The 22,272-nt window shown below is 46.0% G+C and overlaps 2 protein-coding genes across 6 annotated transcripts in view; both read left to right on the top strand.

Annotated features, from left to right (window-relative positions):
• Positions 1-741: 741 nt before the first annotated feature.
• LOC308108343 (DDB1- and CUL4-associated factor 1-like) lies at positions 742-18,178 on the top strand. Its single transcript, XM_080461176.1, is given in 31 exon segments — positions 742-844; positions 1,501-1,629; positions 2,696-2,772; positions 2,851-2,921; positions 3,103-3,216; positions 4,488-4,625; positions 4,761-5,147; positions 5,681-5,782; positions 6,234-6,395; positions 6,806-6,985; positions 7,349-7,458; positions 7,612-7,711; positions 7,855-8,018; positions 8,683-8,804; positions 8,876-8,952; positions 10,813-10,962; positions 11,424-11,579; positions 11,912-12,523; positions 12,614-12,888; positions 12,983-13,181; positions 13,387-13,390; positions 13,393-13,468; positions 13,548-13,632; positions 13,936-14,169; positions 14,648-14,687; positions 14,690-14,740; positions 15,040-15,144; positions 15,407-15,480; positions 16,409-16,498; positions 16,579-16,692; positions 17,680-18,178. Coding segments are annotated over 30 exon segments (4,317 nt in total). The 5' UTR covers positions 742-844; positions 1,501-1,519; the 3' UTR covers positions 17,818-18,178.
• Positions 18,179-18,986: 808 nt separating this feature from the next.
• Positions 18,987-22,272, top strand: part of dock3 (dedicator of cytokinesis 3) — a gene marked incomplete at its 3' end in the record, with an annotated part of 116,384 nt that continues 113,098 nt past the window's right edge. For all 5 annotated transcript variants that reach the window (XM_080461076.1, XM_080461077.1, XM_080461079.1 and 2 more), the window contains exon 1: positions 18,987-19,478. In XM_080461076.1, the coding sequence (XP_080317202.1) occupies positions 19,442-19,478 (37 nt within the window). In that variant the 5' untranslated portion in view covers positions 18,987-19,441. The remainder of the gene's footprint in view (positions 19,479-22,272) is intronic.

Below are 22,272 nucleotides of genomic sequence, written 5' to 3' on the forward strand. Positions count from 1 at the left end.
GAGATGAAGTGTCAGTGATTGGATCCTCATATGAGGAGCAAACATGTTTCCTTCAGAGATCATCGGGTAAAACCTCCTGCTGGGTGTTCTGGTCATGAAGCTACTCGGAGAAATCAACATGAGCTCCGCTGAATCAAACTGGAAAGAGTTTGAAGAGACAGATCAGGCTTCAGAGCCAGATGTGTTTTTGTTCCCGGAGTTAAACTCCCAGTTGACTTAAAATGTAGTAGCTCACTGTCTGCTTCTTTTTTTTAAAGCTGTAAAATACAAAATATTTAATGGTTACCGTTCAGGATGAAGATGATAGAAAAATAATATCAATAATTGTGTTATTGTTATGAACTTCAGATCTTTCTTGTGCTTTTTTTTTGTGTTGCAGATATTCTAGATTATGTCATATGATTTATACAGGCATAAATAATCCACTGACTTCAGCCGGTTCCTTTTCTAGGTCATTTGAAGTAAAATGTTTTGCTGGTCTTTGTATTTTCTGTGTGTTGAACTATGACCAGAAGTAAAGGATTCATTCATTCATTCATTCATTCATTCGTTCTGTAATTCATTTTTCCTCCTGAACTCTTCGTAGTTTTATCTTTCTTCTTGGACTACAACTCCCATGAACACTTTCGCTCCCTCATACGTCATCAACGTTATCTCGACTGAGTGACGTAACGCGGCGCCGCCAGCAGAAGTTTAAAAACAAACCTGAAACTTTTCCACTTTTTTCTCTTTAAAGCTCTTTGTTTTATTTTTCCCGACCTCCGTCTGGACGTGTATAGTTGCCGTCCGGCAGGAGGAGGCGGAGGAGCGGCGGAGGGGCTCCGCAGCGGGACTTTAGACGCAGGTGAGTAACGTTTTAGCCGGACAGACGTGTGTGTGGCATGCGGCGGCGGGCTGTCAACGTGCCGGCCTCGCGGCGCTCGGAGCTCCGCTACTCTAGCGGTCACGGTGCCCACAGCTTCTCCTCCCGGAGAGAGAGGAGGAGGCCGGCGTGTTCCGAGGAGCGAGACAGCCGCTGCTAACTGAACAGTGAGCGGCGAGCGGCTGCCGCTCCGTCCGGTCCGGTCAGCGGGGTGGGTGTCTCTCAGTAGCCCGAATAAGCAGCTGCCATGGCGGACAGGCTGTCTTAACAGTGACCGGTGGGGTCTCCGTAGTGCATATAACTAACATTGTTTAGTAATTTATCATATTTATTCTGGAGACGGTTTATAAAATCTGAGGAGGATTTTGTTTACAATTTCTTTCATTGATGATATTAATGTTATATATTTTTTTTGTCATGAAGGAGCCTCACAAAACCTTCTGAGACGTGTTATAAAATGTTTTTAATGTCACAATTTAGTCTGTAAACTGGATCATTTAGTTGTCTGAAACTGAAAACCAGAAACTCGCTGATGATGATAATGGTGATGGTGATGATGATGATGAAGATGAAGAAGCATGGTGGCGTTAAATGATGTGATTTTAAACTCTAACTTCTTTCCCTCTCCTGTTCCTCAGGGCTCAGCAGAGGTTGTCCATGGAGCTGGATCAGCCGTCGGAGAGCAGAGAGCGTCTGGCCTCCCTGCTGGTGGAATGGGAGTCAGTCCAGCAGGGAGACCCGGAGCAGCTGTTGTCTGTCCTCACCAGGTCAGCAGAGACGTCATCGCCTCACTTTAACACCGTCACAGTACAGAGCTGCAGTCTCACCGCCATCAGTCTGCAGAGGTTGAATAAATACCCCCCCCACCCCCAACCCCGCTCAGGGTGTGAATCCATCCCCCTACACACGACCCCTACCTGAACCAGGGTCTGTGTCCCTACCTCAGTCGATTGTAGGACGACTTGTCCATGGATGAGAGTTCAGAATTGTTTTGAGAAAATAAATCTTGTACAATGTACTTTTACATATTGTTATTTCTAATTGATGTTTTTCACATATCTAGTGTATGTCCATATATGTTTATTATAGTATCATATGGCTTTGTTTCTCTTGTTTACCATTCTCTTAATGGTAAACAAATTGAACAAGTGCATGTAAATAAATCTTTAGGAAGCTCCAACAGATCCTCTGTTTGCCATATCAAAGACGCTAAAAATACACAATATTGTCGACCTTAACACACTGGTGTGTTTTTATGTCAAATATACTTAATAATCCTTCCAAATGGGTCAAATATACTTTGAAATCCTTCAAATCAATAATTCTGAAAAAGGGCAGTCGTGGACGAGTTGTCCGTGCACCACCTCCATCTGTCTGTCCTCTCCTGTCCTCTCCTGTCCTCTCCTCTCACCCCTACCGGTCAGCAGAAAGCCTCCACCTCTGAGTCCAGTTCTGCGGGTTTCTTCCTGTTCGAGGACGTTTTTCCTTTCCACCGTCGCTCATGTGGATTTGTTGGGTTTCTTGCTGTGAAACGCATCTTTAAAATGACTGTTATATTTGGTGCTTTATAAATAAAGTTGAATTTAAAGGAATTTATCATTTAAAATAACATTTTTTTTGTTTGTTTTTTAACACAGCTTCAGATTACATCCAGATTATAGAGCATCTTCCTCTCATTAACTGATGTAACTTCATCATTGGCCTGACCCACACAGTGCTGACAGCTCAGCCGATGCTAACACTGCAATAATACAGCTATGTGATCATTATCACCACTGGACCTTTACTCTTTAACTGCTTCCTGTTTTAAAGAGGTAATTTTCTGTTTTGCAGGATGTGCGAGGTGATGGAAGTGAAGATCAGACGGTATCAGGAAGGAAACCCCGACCTGTTCAATGAGCCCCAACCAGGTGAACGCAGCCTCACCTTCACAGGTGTTCTGGGCTTTTATTCCACCTCAGTTTCTGACTCCGGTTCTTTCTCCTCAGAACTCTCGAGTTCTGGCGAGCTGGTTGACAACCTCAAACTTCTGTTTTCTAAAGAGGCCTTCATCAGCACGGTAAACACAACGCCTCTTTTTATAGAGGAGAAACACAGACAGTCATGTATTGAGGTGTGTGTGTGTGTGTGTGTGTGTGTGTGTGTGTGTGTGTGTGTGTGTGTGTGTGTGTGTGTGTGTGTGTGTGTGTGTGTGTGTGTGTGTGTGTGTGTGTGTGTGTGTGTGTGTGTGTGTGTTACAGTTGTGGGGCTCCTACATAGTGAACAGCAGAGACCCGAGCCTCAACACGGCGGCCTGTCGGATGCTTCTGAACCTCATGCCCGGTCTGGAGAGCTCCTTCAACTTTCAAGAAAAGGTGCAAACACAAGGAAAAGCCTTCATTTGCACTTACAAACACACCTTAAAAAAAAAAAAAGAACACAGCTTTCATTTTGTTTGTTAGTTTATTTGGACAGGAACAGTGTATATTAATGAGCGGGCCATCTCTTCACCAGGTCACTGTTAATATGCGGGATTTAGCACAATGCTAATTTCCATCCGTTTTCGCACATAAAACCATACAAGGGTACAAACGTATATAAAAAATACGGCAAAATAAAGAGGATAAAATAATTCTTCCTAAAAATCGACCATGAAGTGCAAATATTAAAGTGCTGACTCTGCAGTCTGACGTGGCTAAAGTGTCATTTAAAAAAAAAAAAATATATTAAAGTACATGATTGTCCTTAATGATCACAAGTTTGGTTGTTGATCAGTCGTATCCTGTTTTTTAAAACCGACCAAAGGTGGAGCTTTCTCGGATAACTACAGATATAATATTCCAGTTTCTGTAAGTTTTAACAGATGTGGCATTCTGGGCAAAAGAGGAGTGGTTGACCTGGTATTAGTAAGAGTATTTCTTATTTTGATAAAATCCCCCAGTGGCGCTGGGGCCATGGATTTGCACTTTTAAATAATTAAAAATTCTCAAAGCTGAGAAGTTGATATTTAAAAGGACTTAAGTTAAGGCTTTGCTTTTTATCAATTTGACGCATTTGTTCAGACATGAGGAGAAGTGTTGATGTTCAGCTGTAGTTCATGTTAAAATGTCTCTACAGGTGATTAGTTTACCTTTACCATCCAGCTGATCTAGTTATTGAGGCTAATGTGGTTAATTAAGCTCACTTATACAACGTTAACGTCTCCATATGTTCATAAAAATGGAGGCTGTTGAGCTCTGCTGCTCTGCTGCTCTGAGTGAACACATGGAGGAAAAGTCTGAAAAAACAAACTGACGTTGTTTACTCCTCATGTTGTCTCCATTGTATATTTTTGTGCGACCGTCTGTTCACAATACAGTTTCACTAAGAAAGATACACTTTTATTTGTTTTATTCAGAGAAAGAGACGAGCAAATCCCACAGCACAAAGACTTAAATGATCTCAGGTCTTTCAATACTCGTGTGTGTGTGTGTGTGTGTGTGTGTGTGTGTGTGTGTGTGTGTGTGTGTGTGTGTGTGTGTGTGTGTGTGTGTGTGTGTGTGTGTGTGTGTGTGTGTGTGTGTGTGTGTGTGTGTGTGTGTGTGTGTGTGTGTGTGTGTGTGTGTGTGTGTGTGTGTGTGTGTGTGTGTGTGTGTGTGTCTCCCAGGAGTTTCTTATTGAGAAGTTGTACAGTTTGGCTCAAGAGGCTGAGCGGCCGCTCTCTGTTTACGCCACTGGCCTGCTGGGCATAGCCATGACTGACATTGAAGTAGCGACAAGCTTCAAGGAGGACAACGCTCGACTGGTGGGTCTGACACACACACACACACACACACACACACACACACACACACACACACTGGAGCCTGAAGGTGGTGCAACATGTCCACAGCCTGTGTTTCTGCTGCAGTTGTACTTTAGTTTCTCTTCGTGTCTTCAGGTCCCGGTGATGATCCACCGTCTGCACGAGCTGCAGAGCCTACAAACCAACCGGGGGCACCAAGACCCCCACACAGACCCCCACACCTCCAACGGCAAGCCCGTGTCCAGGGAGAAAGTGAGAGGGAAGGTAAAGCGGAAGCACCCGGGTACCAGTACCGTGGTCAGTGGCCTCGGTACTGGAGGAGGAGGAGGGAGCAGCTCGACCATGGCGGGCCACCGGAAGAAGGCCAGACAGAAGCTCCACCGCGACGGCTCCTCCAGACGGTCCCAGTCCGAGATGAGGTCCGTGCAGACGGGATCGGACCACTTCCTGTTCCCACTGAGCCCGGCCACGGAGCAGAGGCTCATCCTGCAGTACCTGGCGTCGCTGGGAGAGCACCAGGAGGTGAGGAGGGGTCCGAGGTGGCCACTGTAGGGCCAGTTGGAGTCGGGCGACGCAGGAATATCCAGACGCTCGTGCGTCGGTTTGTTTCAAGAGACACGAGGTTCAGCAGAATTGGGGGAAAAAATTATTGAAATTCATGATTGACAAATATTAACATTATTATTTTCCACTATGAGAGCATTCGCTCCAATAGAATATATTTGAGATATATTTGAGAACAGGATGCCAATAAGGATAAGGTGCCAACACGGCTTACAGCAGAATTATGTTTATTTTTGGACTCAGGATATTGTTGTTTGTTTTTTGTTTTTTAATGCAATAAATTAGTGACCCGCCTCACAGCTTCTGACAGATCTGTCAGGCCGGTCACCAGATAAAACGACACGTTGCTTGATGCTCTGAGGAAGACTGCATACGCAGTCGAAACACGTCACGTTTCTAATTTGGTGCATGAAAAGAAACGATATCCTCGGGCTAACGGCATTCATGCAGGTTGCAGTGACTCAGCAGCTCCCCCTGCTGTTTCTGTGCAGCTACTGGCCGTCTTCATGCAGCTGGACACCAGATCTCTGCTCATCCAGTACCTGGACCTGTCCCAGACCGGGAGCGTCCAGCTCACCTTCAACGCCCTGCGGGTGAGACAAACACACAGACACACACACTTTACAAAAAGATTCAATTTCTAGTTTATATAGTGTATAGTTTATCCTTCCATTTATACATGTGTACATTATTACAGTATACAAAAGAATAATTTAAAAAGATGAAAATACTTTTATTACAACAACTAAAGCTGGAGATTGACATTTTTGGCTTTCACTTGTGAGGAATTTGAATTATTTTCTAAATTGCTTGTAAATGAAAATGAAGTCTATTTTCTTCCTCCGGTTACGTGGTTGAATGTCTGAGTAGAGTCTTTATTGTCGGGGGTGTCGCTCTCAGCTGAGAGTCTCTGTCAGTCGAAGATAATTCAAACCTGTGTGGGTGCGGCTTGTCCTCCCCTAGTGGGCGTGTCCTAATCCAGCAGCCAATAGGAGCGTTTGTCTGGTAACGTGTTGTGTGTTGTGTGTTGTGTGTTTCCCGCAGTTTCTGGCCTCTTTGCTGCTCCATAAGAAGTTTGCTGCAGAGTTTATCACTCACGGAGGAGTTGAGCAGCTCCTGAAGATCCCCCGAGCCCCTTCGCTGGCCGCAACCGGAGTGTCGCAGTGCCTCCACTACCTGGCGTACAACCAGGACGCCATGGAGAGGGTGGGACACACACACACACACACACACACCCCTCTGCTTCAGTCTCATTTCAGAGTCTGCATCAGTAAAATAGTTGCACAATAAACCTATAATGAACCTTTATGGATGGCTTTAAATGTTCCCTTTGCTGTTTTTAGTACAACGAGGTCTGATTCCGTTTGACAAATCCTGAGCAAAACACTAAAATGTACAAAAAAGCAGGAATTCAGCGTAGATGTTTTTAAACTAAGTTCTCAATGTGGTCGTGTGTTAAAGCTACTTGGTTAGCATGAAGCTAACTTTCTATGCAGCTCAGGTCTTTCTGCTCCAGCCTCAGTGTTGTGTTATTATCCTGAGTTCTACTAAAGCAGTGACTCACTGTGTGTGTGTGTGTGTGTCTGTTTGTGTGTTCTGTGTGTGTGTGTGCTCAGGCGTGTGTCCTCCCAGGCAGCGTGCTCTCAGACATGGTGTCCTTCGCCCTGTGGCTGCTGGACTCGTCTCACTCGTCGGCCGTCTGCCACGCCACCATGTTCTTCTCCATCTCCTTCTCCTTCAGGGTGGTGCTGCAGCTCTTCGACCAGCAGGACGGGCGGCTCAAGTTCATCAACCTGGTCGGTCACACATGACTCGGCACTGCGCTTCAGCGTTCAGCTTGATTTATTTCTCTAATCTGTTCAGAACTACGACGGTAAAACACATTAGAAACCGTATATGAAGTTAAAGCCTCTGCAGGTTTTTAATTCCAACTAACAGGGCTTTTTCTCTTCAGACCAGAAGTGTTTGAGAAACCATTATCTGCTCTACCTTGATTTTTGTTATACTAGAACTAATCAATGACATTTTTTTTTACACGATCTGATGTGGGTGTTGTTCAGCCCGTATGAATACCAGTGACTGGTTCTGTGACTTGCACCCGCTGACAATGTGGATCAGTAGAGAATCAGATTAGGACTCGGTTCCCTCCCTCCCTGCAGATCAGCTCTCTGGACTTCCTCAGACCGGACTATGATGAGAGTGTGATAAGCGATGACAAGATTTTCTTCAGCAGACAGACGGCCAGACACACGTGCATGGCTCTGCGCAAGTAAGACGAAGCCCCAAGCTCTTTTACCCGTTTGTGTTTTGAAGTAGCGTTCAGGTCAATGTGCCTTTCCTCCATTCTGGGTGTGGTCCTTTGTTGTGTGGATATTGTGGAGGGTTACGACCATGAAACCCGTGTTGATGTTCCTGGTTGAAGGTACCTGGAGGCTCACCTGGCTGTGAAGACGGAGCAGGTCAAACAGTCGCTGCACGAGTCGGACGGCGGGCCGGTCGTCGGCCAGACGCACTTCACCAAGGTACCGCATGTTTCTGTAATCCTCTGATTTGAGGTCGACATCTGCCATCAGCTGAGCGGACATGTCAGGTCTTGTGTCGAGAAAGTAAGGAAAAAAAACATTGAGGGATGTGTGTGTGTGGTTGTGCCTGTGTGTGTCTGCAGCCCTGCTCGTACACCAGGGAGCAGATCATCGAGATGATGGAGTTCCTCATGCTCAGTCCTGCTCCGCAGCCCTGGGAGGCCGTGCTTATGTCAGGATGCTCCTGTGCACCTCGGATGCTGCACCTCATCTCCTCCGCCTGCAGCTGGACCAACTACTCCGGCAGGTACGGTGACGGCCGCACGAAGGAGAAGCGGCGCCTTGAAGGCTTCGAACAAAAGGCCACGGGCCTGGTAGAGATATATATATGACAGCCTTTTCTGTGGTTTTGTGTGGACAGAAAACTTTGAGCAAACCGAAATCTGTTGGTCTCCGTGTGGACATTTTCTCCAAACACAAGATAGAAATGAGATGTCTCTCCAATCTGCTGTCAGCATAAATAAATACCTGTAACAGGACACAGACACGGTCCCTTTTTGCTGAACTCGCCAACTGTTTCATGGTTACATCCAGTTTTATATGCAGTTTGCAGTTCTTGGTTTGTTCCTTACACTTCCTGTCGGGTTCCTCTCAGAGCACCTCGTCCTCTAAACACACCAAGAATATTTTCAAGTCTTCAAATGACTCGTTAACATTAAATGACTTGTTAACAACAAGCCACAGCTCCTGAATATAGCCGAGTATCATCATAAATCCCGTATTTTCCTCCGGTTTAGCTTAAACACGACTCGGCACAGTAACAGAACATACTCTTTATTATTATTATTTAACCAGCGTCACTCACAGCTTTCTCTCTCTCTCTCTCTCTCTCTCTCTCTCTCTCTCTCTCTCTCTCTCTCTCTCTCTCTCTCTCTCTCTCTCTCTCTCTCTCTCTCTCTCTGTGTTTTCAGGAGTGACACGGTGCGTTACGCCCTGGACATCCTGTCCATTCTGGTGCTGGTGCCCTCGGTTCAGCCGGTCCTGGAGTTTCCGGTGGAGCCAGACGAGAGCGGGCGAGCCGCCGGCCCTGTGGGTCAGTGGCTGTCTCCGGGTGTGTCGTCTTGTCAGCGTCTCCCAACTGAGCCCGTCCTCTCTCTGCTGCAGGTATGAGCTTCATTCTGGAGCTGGCGGAGGGGGAGATCATCGCCAACGACGGGGACATCCAGAAATCTGCGCTACAAGTGAGCACGGGGGTGGAGGGTTGTTTCCTCTGGTTGAGATCTGGTTTAAGGCTCCGTTTCCACGACAACGTTTTCAAGGGAAACCGCAAAACTTTAGTTGTGTTTTGGAGGTCTGTTTATGCAGGTATGGTTTCATAATGTTCTGACTCCGTGGAAACAGGGAAAAACGTATTTTTTCTGAAACGCTGGTACTGCGCATGAATACCACAACTGTAGTAACTAGTTGTTCTTCACATGCATAATTAGATGGACAATAAAAACAATGATTTCCTCCAGAGTGTCATGACTGCCAGTCCATATTCTCCTGGGACTTGGTAGTTTTATTTTGACAGTCATTGTAATAACAATCCAACATGGTGGTCTGGCCACTAGAATGTCCGTGTTCTCCCATTGGTAATATTTATAGTGTGTTGTTCTCTGCACTCGTATGTGTGTGCGCTTTCATTACAAAAACAAACTAGAGCTACACTCGGTAGAGCACAGACATTGTTTGCGGAACCGAGGTAGCATCACTAGCACGACAGCTGTTAGCTCATATCAACATTAACTAGGCAGCTACATCTCTGTGTGAAACACTGAGCAGGGAACGTCTCCATGGCAACAGACGCTGATCTCCTTGGATCTCCACGAGGTGCCTCTCCCATCACCTCATGTATTCACAAAAGGTTCTTCGTTAACGTCCCAAAATGTGTTAGATTCGTCAGGGACGATGAGAAATCATGCAAGCCAAGGCAAGCGAAATTTATTTATAGAGCACCATTCAAACACAGGGCAATTCACAGTGCTTTACAAAGAAATGAAAGAATTTAAAGACATAACAAATATATTAATAAAAGAAATACATTAAAGCTTTAAAAGAAATGAAAGAAATACATTAAAACAAATAATGAAGCTTTACCATGAGAATAATCTAGCCAGAGGACTATCAGGAGGTGAACCCCCTGTGCTGTGACCTTTAGCCTTTCTGGGACTTCAGTCAAAGTCTCTGCTCTCATTCCTTCGTCGGAGTACAAGGAAAATAAAACCCCATAAATAATACTTGGATTTTAGTTTCTTTCGTTAGTTACAAAGAGCAAAACCCGTGTCTAAATACACGTAACCCAAGTATTAATCTACCTTCTCCAGCATGTTAATGATTAAATTATAATTTAAGGTGAATATTTAAATTTGGAATACACTCTCTCGCCATAGTCAGTGGTTGTGGTCAGTTCAGGGGATTTAAAAACCATAAAAAGTAGAATAAATAAGGTAAGAGATTTATTAAGATAATTTTAATAAGTAAGTAAAATCTATTGCTTATTCGAAAGACTGTGCAAATAAGAATGTTTTAAGTCCTTATTTTTAAGGAAGTGAGTGTGTCAGCAGTCTTCAGGTGTTCAGGGATTTTATTCCACAGGTGAGGAGGTAGGAACTAAAAGCTGCTTCACCTTGTTTGTTTCTGACTCTAGGAACACCGAGTAAACCTCTTCCTGAGGACCTCAGAGGTCTGGAGGTTTGATGTTCTACAAGTCAAGCTGAGATGTATTCAGTCCGAGACCATTCAAAGCTTTATTAGAGCAGAAGGAAGATTCTGAAGTTGATCCTTTGACACGCAGGCAATTCGGTTTAATAGTTTTTGTGAAAAGTTGGTGAAATACGTACATACAAACCAGTAAATATTTAAATACATGCAGACAAAATATAACCTTCCAACCCAACTTTTTCGGCGAAGGTAACAATAACACCCACTAGTGGCCCCACATGCGAACTACATTGTTTTCAGTGTTTCTGCTGTTTTTGTGTAAACGGACATCGTTCTGAAAACATTGCCGTGTAAACGAAGCTCACATTTCTTCTGTTACTCCCTCCGATCGGCCCCAGGTGATAATAAACACTGTGTGCGCTCACGACCAAGACCTGTACCCGGTGGGCAGCGTCAGACCGCCCCTGCACCCCCAGCGGCCCCCCTGCCCCCACAGCCCGGTGCTGGCCCACATGTGGAACGTCCTGCAGAGGAACAACGGAATCAAGGTGAGAGAGTGTAAACACTAAAAGAAAGTAGTGGTGAGCTCGCCTCACTTTGGGTCTCACTGTTTGATTCCAGACTTTTCTGTGTGGTTTTGATTTATTGGTCCATGTAGCCAATCTGACTATTTTTGCATTAATAGGTTTATATATTAAACCTCAATTGAAACAAAGGTGGTGTCTCAGTCTGTGGTGGAGTTTACAGAAAATAAAAAACTGTAAACAAAAAGCTATTATTTGGAAATCTGCATTGAAAAGCACATAATGAACAATCTTTTTGTGAATAATTCAACATGTGTTGGTGTTCAAATCAGAATGTGCAAAGAACAAAATACATTTAAGGAAAAGTTTTATAAGTTCCTTCCTGCTCCATGTCCAACATTTTGTCTATTGGTGAGCTGGGATTGGCTCCCTGACTCTCACCTGATGGCTGTTCACCGTGTGTGTCCACTCACGTCCTCCTCCAGGTGCTCCTGTCGCTGCTCTCGGTAAAGACTCCCATCACAGATGCAGATCTGATCCGAACGATGGCCTGTAAAGCTCTGGTGGGTCTGTCCCGCAGCGCCTCCATCCGACAGATCATCAGCAAGCTGCCGCTTTTCACCCGCAACCACATCCAGCAGGTCTGTGACGTTTACGTCTTGTTTGCACGACGTTTCTCGCATTCGTTTCAGAAAACTTTGCCCTTCCACTGCAACGTGTTGAAAAACGATGTAGTTTTCGTGTTGGGCCACTAGTGGGCGTATTTTGTTTTTGTAATGAAACCACGCACACACACACATACTCGCGGAAAACAATAAGTTACAATAAGTAACATTATCAATCGGAAAACATGGACAGACGACCAAGTTGGATTGTTATTACGGCGACTGTCGACTATAAACCATCAGATTTTATGAGAACGTGAGGAACGGATGTTGAAACTTTTTTTTTTTTTTTTCTTCTTCCTGTTCAGCTGATGAAGGAGCCGGTGCTGCAGGACAAACGCCGCCAGCAGGCCCTCTTCTGCCAGCTGGCGGTGGAGCTGACGGAGCGCGTGTCGGGGCGGCGCCTGCTGGCGGGCAGCGACACGTCTCTGGCTCTGTTACAGAAGGCAAACGTTGTGGCCCAGTCGCTCATCACCTTCCCTGAGAAGGAGCTGCTGCTCCTCATCCGGAGCCACCTGGCCGCCAAGGGCCTCCACCAGGCCGCCGACGCACTCAGCCAGGAGGCCAATCTGCCCCCCACCCCGCTCTGCCTCTCCCCCCTTCCCCCCTCCGCCTCTGCGATGCCCCGCGGTTGCAGGTCAGTGGGCGGGGCCGCGGCTCGCCTCTCCGGCCACGCCGGGGCATCTCCGCCGTCCTCGCTGACTGCCTCCTGCTCCGCCTCCCGATCCTTCGCCGCACCTCAGCTCCCCTCAACCTCCTCCTCCGCCGCTCCTCCTGGAGCCCCTCCTCCTCTCACTCCTCAGGGATCACATCTGACCGGACGGATTCTGTTCTCTCCGGAACAAAAGACGCCGCCGTGCAGCTCCGGAAAGAAACTCTGTGCTCTGAAACAGAAATCGGACCACGGAGCTTTTATCCAAGTCAGTGACTCGTCATTCAGTCTATATTTATTTAAAAAAAAAAAAACATATTCAGTTCAGCCTGATTTTATTCCTCCTCCTCCTCCTCAGACTCCTGCCTTGAAGAAGCAGCTGGAGCTCCACCTCCCTCCTCCTCCGACCCTCGACAGGATCATCACCGAGTACCTTAGAGAGCAACACTCCCGGTGCCACAACCCGGTCACCACCTGCCCCCCCTTCTCCCTCTTCACCCCCCACCGCTGCCCCGAGCCCCGGCAGAGGCGCCAGGCCTCACCCAACTTCGCCGTGCGCCTGGGCAGCCGCTCGCTCGGCCCCAGGTACCCGGTAAACCGCGGCACGCTGGACCGGCACCTGATCTTCAGCAGGTAACGCACTTCAACCTGCCAAGTAATGACATCATCAGTCTACGAGGGATAAAACGTAAAGGCCGAGCATCTCCTTGTCCGTGTTCCTGTGCAGGTTCCGCCCGGTCGAGACCTACCAGGACGTGGACGGGGACGAGAGCGGCTTCACCTGCTGCTGCTTCTCAGCCTGCGAGCGCTTCCTCATCCTGGGAACGCTGACCGGACACCTCCGCTTCTACAACTTGTTCTCCGGCAAACAGGAGACCAGCCACCAGTGCCACACCTCCGCCATCACCAACCTGCAGACCTCCAGGGTAACCACAGACGGAGACAGAGGGACGGACGGAGATTCAGAAAGAGTTTCGATTGAATCAATATGTCTTTCTCTCTTTTTCCGTCCCCATATCTCTCTCTCTCTCTCTCTCTCTCCTCTCTCTCTCTCCTCTCTCTCTCTCTCTCTCTCTCTCTCTCTCTCTCTCTCTCTCTCTCTCTCTCTCTCTCTCTCTCTCTCTCTCTCAGGATGGAAGCTGCTGCTGACCTCGGCCTCCTGGGGCGCCCCCCTGTCGGCTCTGTGGGCGACAGAAAGCTCCCTCAGCGTGAAGTAAAGCCCGCGCTCCTCACTTTCTCTCAACATTCTCTCCTGCTGGCATTTGTTCTCATGTCCTTCGGTTCTCCGTCAGGAACTCGTTTGCAGACGATCACTACGTGGAGTTCAGTAAACTCTCCCAGGACAGAGTCATCGGCACCATAGATCAAATCGCACATGTGAGTCCAAACATTCCGCACAGTGTTTCTGACCCGAACCCGACTTGAAAAGCTCAAGACATTTAATCCCCAAACATCAAATTAATCCATCAATTTTACATTTACTGTCAATCCCCTCCAATTCCCTGTTTCTCTTTTGTTTTTGATTTATTGATTTATTTAGGTTTCTTGGACAAAAATATGACTTTTTTTTGTGTGTGTTTATTTTAGTTAGAGATTATTTTCTCTCGGGTTAAATCGCTCCAGAAACGCGTCTCCAAATACTTGAGCCTCGCCGTCACACCTGTCATGTTTCTGCTGCAGATCTACGACATCCAGACCGGTCAGAAGACCCTGACTCTTCAACGATCAAACTCTGGGAACAACTACAAGAGGAACCGCGCCACCTTCTGCCCCTCGGACGACCTGGTGCTGAACGACGGCGTGCTGTGGGACCTGCGGACCTCCCGGGCCGTCCACAAGTTCGACAAGTTCAACACCAACATCAGCGGCGTTTTTCATCCCAACAACCTGGAGGTCATCATCAACACGGAGATCGTATCCTTTTCACTGCGTCTGGACCGCTCCCTCTAGTTTGACTTAATCTCATTTAGTCCCTCACAACATAACCACTCTGACACTGATTAGCCTCGAGGAATCAGACCTTGTTTACAAAACGTTTCAAGTGAAAAATGCATCGTTTTATTTCAGCAAAGTTCTTCCCTGGAAGCCGTTTTCGAAAAGTTGCGTTTGCGGTGGCTCTGTGCACCGTTGTCATGTAAACAAACACCCAAAATGCAACGAAAATATTGTTTTCACTTGAAAACACCTTGTTAAGATTGTGTCTAAAGTGAAAGTTTATGTTCTATATTAAAGCAGTTTGCAGTAAAATAAATAGAATTCAGCCAAGATCGCGGTCACTGATGATAAATCCAGAAGTTCAGAGTCTCTCCTCATCACGAGCGTCACTGCTCTGCTGGTTTCTGTGATGTCCCATGATGCACTGCGGCCGTGGTCCTTGACGCAGAAGTGTCAGTGGGACGTGAGGACGTTCCACCTGCTGCACACCGTCCCGGCGCTGACCAGTGCAGGATGGTGTTCAACGGCAGCGGCAGCATCATATACGGAGGTCAGTGCAGAGCTTCACATCCAGGAAGGTTTTCACTGATACACAGACATGAGGTAATCTAAGTTAATAAAAGGTTTTTAAATATGATCCAGGAAAATAACAGACGCCCTACTTATTTGCCACGAAATGTCACAAGCCAGACACATTTGCTTTAATCAAAAATAAATCACAGATATCAGAGCATCTTCCTAATAATAACCCCATGGGATTGTTTCCTGTTCCCTCCCTTCTTCCTCTCTGCTTCCTGTTTCCTCTCTGCTTCCTGTTTCCTCCCATCACCTGCTTCCTCTGGTTCACAGCGATGCTCCAAGCTGACGATGAGAGCGACGCGATGGAGGATCAGATGAAGAGTCCCTTCGGCTCGTCCTTCAGGACCTTCGATGCCACAGACTACAAACCCATTGGTACGCTGCTGCTAATGCTCACGTTCAGATCACTTCAGACCCTGAAGTCCACTTCGGTCCAGTGTGGTGGACCAACATGAACTGAAGTGGACTTTTCTGTTTGTATTTCTGTTTAGGTTTTTACTTTTCTCAATCCTGTAAAAACAAATATTAAATATTAAGATATTTTCCAGAATTTCACCACTTTGATGACCTGATCCTGTTACCTCGTGTATTTACCTGCAGTCTAAAGTGTTTGTGGGTTTTTCTTGTATTTTTTCAGCCACGTTTGATGTGAAACGAGACATTTTTGACTTGTGCACGGATTCGAAGGATGACTGTATCGCGGTCATCGAGGTTCGTACCCGATCTCCAGATTGTCGCCGTTTTTATATTCCTCACCAAGTGCATCTGATCCATTCTTTGTCATTTCAGCTCATAAAAATATCGTCTCGAAAAATACAAAAATACAGTTTGAAAATGTGAAATTTTTTTCAGCCTATCAGATGTTTTCCTGATTTAAAAAGAAATTTTTTGGGGGGGGACTTGATTTCCAAGTAAATTTTTAGTTGATATGCTTTTAAATAATTTACCTGGTATTGTAATTTGATTACTGCACTTGTTTGATATACAAAGGCCCCTATTTATTTTATTTTATTTTATTTTATTTTATTTTATTTTATTTTATTTTATTTTATTTTATTTTATTATATTTTATTTTATTATATTATATATTTTATTTTATTATATTATATTATATTATATTATATTATATTTTATTATATTTTTATTACATATTTATTGGTTTGTATTACACATTTATTTATTTGCATTACATATTTATTTTTTTAATGTATTTATTTTATTTATTTATTTCCAAACATATACACAAAATCAAAAAACGGAAACAAATAGAATTAAACAAAAATAAGACGGACATCCAGATCAGTAAACCAGAGTTCACATGAGATAAACTTCTTTCTACCTCCTTTTAGAACAACACAAGTTGGAGTGTAACTTTTTTATTTCTACACCTTTCACGTCTTTATCATTACAAGCCACACCCCCTAAAAACCTCCATAATTTTACACCGCTGATGGCGATACAGAAGCTTTTCAGGGTGGAACTCTGTGAGTTTTTACCAGTAATTTTCCAACTAGAGTTGGAACTGTTTTCTCTCTCGCTGAACATTTCCTGAAGGTTGCAAGCTATTCCTTTCATGCTGAGCTGCTTTTTAAATGTGGATTTTGATGACAATGACGTGTTGTGTTTGAAACGGGACCAGGATCAGGACTCGCTGAGTCTGGACACGGTGTGCCGTCTGTACCACGTGGGACGACAGAGGCTGGCGGAGGAGGGACACGAGGAGGACGAGGTACCTCACCCCGGCTCCGTCTGCTTCTCAGCGGTCCGATCGCGCTGTGTGCTCACACTGTCCTCGCTTCGTCCCGCCAGGACGACGACGACCGAGACGAAGACACGTCCTCGGACTCTGACGACGACGACGACGACCTGCTGATAGAGGAGCTGGACCTGAACAATGAGGAGGGAGACAACTCGCCCGCCGAGGTCCAGCTTCCACATTCTCACTTAAAACGCTTCAGAGTTCACAGCTTCTCGAGAGATATCGGGAGGGGAAAGAAGCACTTTAGTGGTGTTTGAGTAAAGAAATGTTTCTGTCCGTCTTATCTGGGCTAGTTTAATTTGATTTGGATCAAATTATTGATATAAGGAGAGGACGGAGACGGAGGGAGGCTCAGACCACAGACTTCACTGAGAGAGAGAGAGAGACAAACGTTAGTGACATGTAATAGTGAAACGTGGAGAATGAAGCTCAGAGCAGGTCCCCCAGCAGCATAGATGTAGAGCAGCTTCAGTAGAAAACAATGCCGGGTGGCCTGAACCAGGCCTCACTGTAAGCTCCATTAAATAGAAAAGTCTTCAAGTAGAGACTGTGTCAGCCTCCCTAACTGAAACCAAGAGTTGGTTCCACATGAGCGGAGTCTGAAAGCTGGAAACTGCCTCCCATTCTACTTGTGGAAAACCTAGGAACCTCCAGGGGGCAGCACTCTTGAGAACCGAGTGTTCTGGGGAGATATGGGACTAACAGCTCTTTAAGATATGATGGAGTCGGGTTGTTTTTTAGTCATTTTAATATATAGATATTGAAGAATCTGAACAATTGAACAGTAGAAATAAACTGACAATTCACATAATTCGAAATTCAATTATAAACATCGTAACCTACAACAATAAAACACCTTTATTATGGAAAATCTACATGATTTAGTCTTTGTTTGGTTTGCTCTCAACGAACATATTTCAAATTAACTTTCTATCTACTATCGACGTTCAGAAATCAATAAGATGTAAATATATACAAAGGTGGAGTCTGGTTGTTAAGAGCTTCATAATGTCGAAGGATTTTAAATTCTATTGTAGATTTAACAGGAAGCCGATGAAGAGAAGCTCATATTAGAGTTAACTTTACACCCGAGTCATGAGCTCGTTCATTGAGCATCGTGCAGTTATTGATTTGTATCTTTCCTGGATCAGGACTCCAACCAGGACTCGAACCAGGATTCGGATCAGGACTCGGAACGTGACTCTGACCAGGACTCGATCTACTTCTATGACCTGGCTGCAGACCAGGACGATTTCTTTCACGAGGAGCCGTTCCAGGACTCAGACTGAAGCAGCCAGGTTCGGCTCTCGGGGGCGAGCCCAGAGAATCAAACTCAGGTACTTCAAGAGGTTCATGAGGGGACCGTTCGAAATGGTCACACACCTTCTGGTGTGTGTGTGTGTGTGTGTGTGTGCGCGTGTGCGTGCGTGAGTGTGCGTGTTCCACTGTAGATGTTCAGATCCCCTCGATGTTCAAACTTCCGCAAACGTTAAACTTTTGTTCCACGAACAATCGTTTGCAGATTAAATGCAAAGTTGGTTTTTGCACAAACCAAAGAAATATTGGGAGCTGTTTATATTGTTTTCTCTGTTTGTGTATTTTATAAATTTAAGAGGAGAGATGAATGAATAAAACAAGTTTCATGGTTCTACTTCAGCTTCCTCGTGTTTTTTCACCAGCAGGGGGCGCCATGTGGCGTATCTCACGCTGAGCAATGACGGGAAGGTTTTACATGTTTGTTTTTTTGAACTTATTAAACAAAAACAGGAAATTTTTTAAAAATAGAATAATTGTTTAAATTCTTCGAAAAACATAATAAAATAAATGGTTTTGCCGTTTTAACCTCTAACTGGAGTCTGTAGCCTCAGAAGTGCTTCAAAAAACATTTTAATCTGTAAACTAGCAACTGTCTGCTTAGTTGCCATTAGTCCGGATATTAAAATAAGAAAACTTGAGGTATTTTACTTTTTGCTTTGTGTCACAAGCCGTTTGTCTCCTGGTGTACTGCGCAGGATCAACGCACGAGGGCGCAATAAACACGCTGATCTGCTCCACACACACGCGCACTAACACGCAATCGTGTGGTCATGTCAACATTTTGAATGTTTTGAAGTGATGACAGCGTCTTAAAATGTTTTCTTCACACCTGGATCACGTGAGTGGATCAGTTACAATCGGTTCTCCTTCGGTGGCGCACGCGCCGCTTCACCTGTGCGTCACGTCACGTAACCGGAGGTCCAATTTAAGGACACAAACTACACTTCTGTACGCGTTTCTCGCTTCCTCTCTCTCTCTCTCTCTCTCTCTCTCTCTCTCTCTCTCTCTCTCTCTCTCTCTCTCTCTCTCTCTCTCTCTCTCTCTCTCTCTCTCTCTCTCTCTCTCTCTCTCTCTCTCTCTCTCTCTCTCCCCCCTCCTCTCTCGTTGATCCTCTTAATCCGGTGGATTCTCCCTCCCTGCTGCGGCGCACTCTGACTCCGCGACGCAGCGCATCACTGCCTGCTCTCTTCCTCCCCGTCACCATCCTCATCTTCATCATCTGCCCACCACAACTTTGCGGGGCTCTCTCCCCAGAAAGGCTGCGGCAGGAAAACAAACCTTTCCTCCTCCGGGAGCACGCATGGCTCTCTAATGCACACGCGCCGGGCTCGTTGTGGGGTCGCCGGTGCGCATGAGATGGAGCGGCACGCTGCGCCATGCGTCAAAGCAAACTGAGCGGCTGTTCGTCTCCTCACTGGATCGAAGGGGCTTGTTTGTCTCCGACACCCGAGGAGAGATTTCTACATTCCCGGAACGTTTGAAGGAAACTTTCCCTTCGCGAGTGCGCGCGCCCCCCGAGGGGGATCCTCAGCCGGTTTCCATGAGGCGCGACCGGTGATTTCCCGTCCTGTGGATCTAGTTTGTTCCCGCAGCATCATGTGGACGCCGACGGAGGACGAGAAAATCGGAGTTGGTGAGTAATTCCGTTTTTTGTTGTTGTTGTTGTTTATATTCTGTCCTGAGGCTTCCACTGGACACTTGTCGTGTTTCGGTCGTGAAATGTGGAGTGAACGTCAGAGAGGAGCTGCTGATGATGGGAGGATGTGGAGAGTTCCTGGCTGTAATCGGGAGTATTTGTAACGTAAGCACGGGGTGTTTTGTTGTTCTGTCGGGATGGAAAGAAACGGGTCGTGCCGGTTCGCGGAGACGCGCACGGTGACGCTGCGTAACGAGGCCGAAGGAAAACGGTGGGATGCGGAGTTTAATGGACGGACGGAGGAACCGGGAACCGGGAACCGGGTCCTCCTCATCCTGATGACAGCTGCTGGGTTCAACACACACACACACACACACACACACACACACACACACACACACACACACACACACACACACACACACACACACACACTTGCTGTATTTGTTTCCCGCAGAGTTGAAAATACATTTTCTACTCAAGTAAAATTCTGGATTCTTGCGGTAAAAGTGAAAGTTTTGCTTTAACTCATTAATCTAAGTCGGTTTAGTGAAGTTTTATGTTTCACTCTATGTTTTTTGAAAGTGGCTCGTTCACAGTCTTGGTTGGTCTTTGGGGTCATTTATTGTTGTTTGGTTGATTTGGTCGGTTTGTTGTTTTGTTGCTTCCTTTGTTGGTTTGTTGTTTGGAGACATTTATCACAGGCGGACTAAGATGATGAGACGACGAAGAGATTCAATTTCCATAAGAATCCAAATTGGTAGTTTAACACGGACTTTTCAAATGGATTGTCATGAAATGAGGAACATGGTGGAGAACATTCTGGATCACAGATCAGAAAGTCGCTAAAGCCGATGGACTCTGATGCACCTTTTCTTTCCCGACCGTTCGAAATATTTCAGTTCTCCATGAGGAGGTTTCAACTCCTTTGTGTCTTCTTCTTCTGGTTCCTCCTGCTCTTCCTCCTCCCGATCGTCTGCAGACAGGAAGTGGACGAGTGGAGGCTGGTCACTGTGTTCGAGTCCCTCGGTGGTGGACGAGGAGGTCCGAGTGTGCAGGACAGGAGAGGGTGTGGCGGGGGGCTGGATCTGTAATGTCCTGCGTTCCCACGCTCACCTGTCCAGGTGAACCTGCTGGGATCAGATCGGCACCGTTAATTACCCAGCATGCTGCAGTGCAGGAGTGTTTAGAAGAGGTGGTGCCTGTGGACGTTTGGTTCGGTTTGAGTCTACAGGCAGACCGACGACAGTCTGATGTCTCTGTGTTCGATGGATCGGCTCCCGGACCGGAACGTGTGGTCGGTCCTGCCGCCTCTCATCTGTAATCTGATTACACTCGGTGGTTATCGCAGCCCGAAGAGCTCTCAGATCGTCCTGTCATGATGCTGACTGAGCATCATGACATCCCAGGAGGAGAGGAACCAGGAAGTCTGAGGAAGAGTGAGAGCAGGAGAGGCACGTCTGTCATGTAACTGTGTGTGTGTGTGTGTGTGTGTGTGTGTGTGTGTGTGTGTGTGTGTGTGTGTGTGTGTGTGTGTGTGTGTGTGTGTGTGTGTGTGTGTGTGTGTGTGTGTGTGTGTGTGTGTGTGTGTGTGTGTGTGTTTTCTGCGGGGTAAGCCTTTGCATACCAAGGCGGGGAGAGTGCTCGCTCATAGAGCGGCTCCATTGGCGTTGGGATGACCAGAGCCTGGTTGTAGAAAACAGCCATTCAGCTGGATGAATGCAGCTTTGTGGCGCCAATAGAGGCTCCTGAAAGCAGCTTCACCTCCCCCAGGGCTGCACAGCACTCCGCTCACACACACACACACACACACACACACACACACACACACACACACACACACACGCTGAAGTTCAAGTCTTCCCTCAGACTGTTATAAACATCCTCTCTTATATGACTGATGCCCTGAATATATAAAACTACCAAGTAACTTACTTTTCCATAAAGTAACTGATTACCAATACACATATTCTACTGATTCTATATCTACCTGCTCTGTTCTACTGACTGCTGTGTGTATCTACTGATTGTTCTACTTCCACTCTTCTGTGGCACAAACCTACAAACTCACTTCTTCTTAAATAATCCAGATTATATCTTTCATTCATCAGTTTGTACTTTTATTCTATTGGCTGGAAGTACACACACACACACACACACACACACACACACACACACACACACACTGCTCCTGTCCTGGGATGACTTGGAATGAGACTGGTGATGTTTGAAAAGAGGCCGGGCTCTCCATCACCCCCCGTGGATCCTGTTTTTCGGCTGCGCTCATGTCTGAAACTCTTCTTCTAGTTTATATGCACAAAGAGGACGACTCCTCGTTTGAACACACACACACACACACACACACACACACACACACACACACACACACACACACACACACACACACACACACACACACACACACACACACACACACACACACACACACACTGATGTCAGGATGAATATATAAAAAAAAAAAAGTTTTTGTGAGAAGAAGAATCAGAAAGTTTCAATTTGTAGTTCATGTCTAAGGAACACATTTTTTTGTGCGTGTATATATATATATATATATTTTTTTTTTTTTTAAACAGAGTTTGAGTTGTTATGGTGATCGTGTGTTACCAGCCCTGCTCGAGGGAACCGAGTGTAACCATAACGACGAGGGAACTGTCCTCTGGAATGCTGTTTCACACACACACACACACACACACACACACACACACACACACACACACACACACACACACACACACACACACACACACACACACACACACTCCTTATCCCT

Source organism: Lipophrys pholis (genome assembly GCF_963383615.2).
Source record: "Lipophrys pholis genome assembly, chromosome: 4".
In the NCBI taxonomy this organism is placed as follows: domain Eukaryota; kingdom Metazoa; phylum Chordata; class Actinopteri; order Blenniiformes; family Blenniidae; genus Lipophrys; species Lipophrys pholis.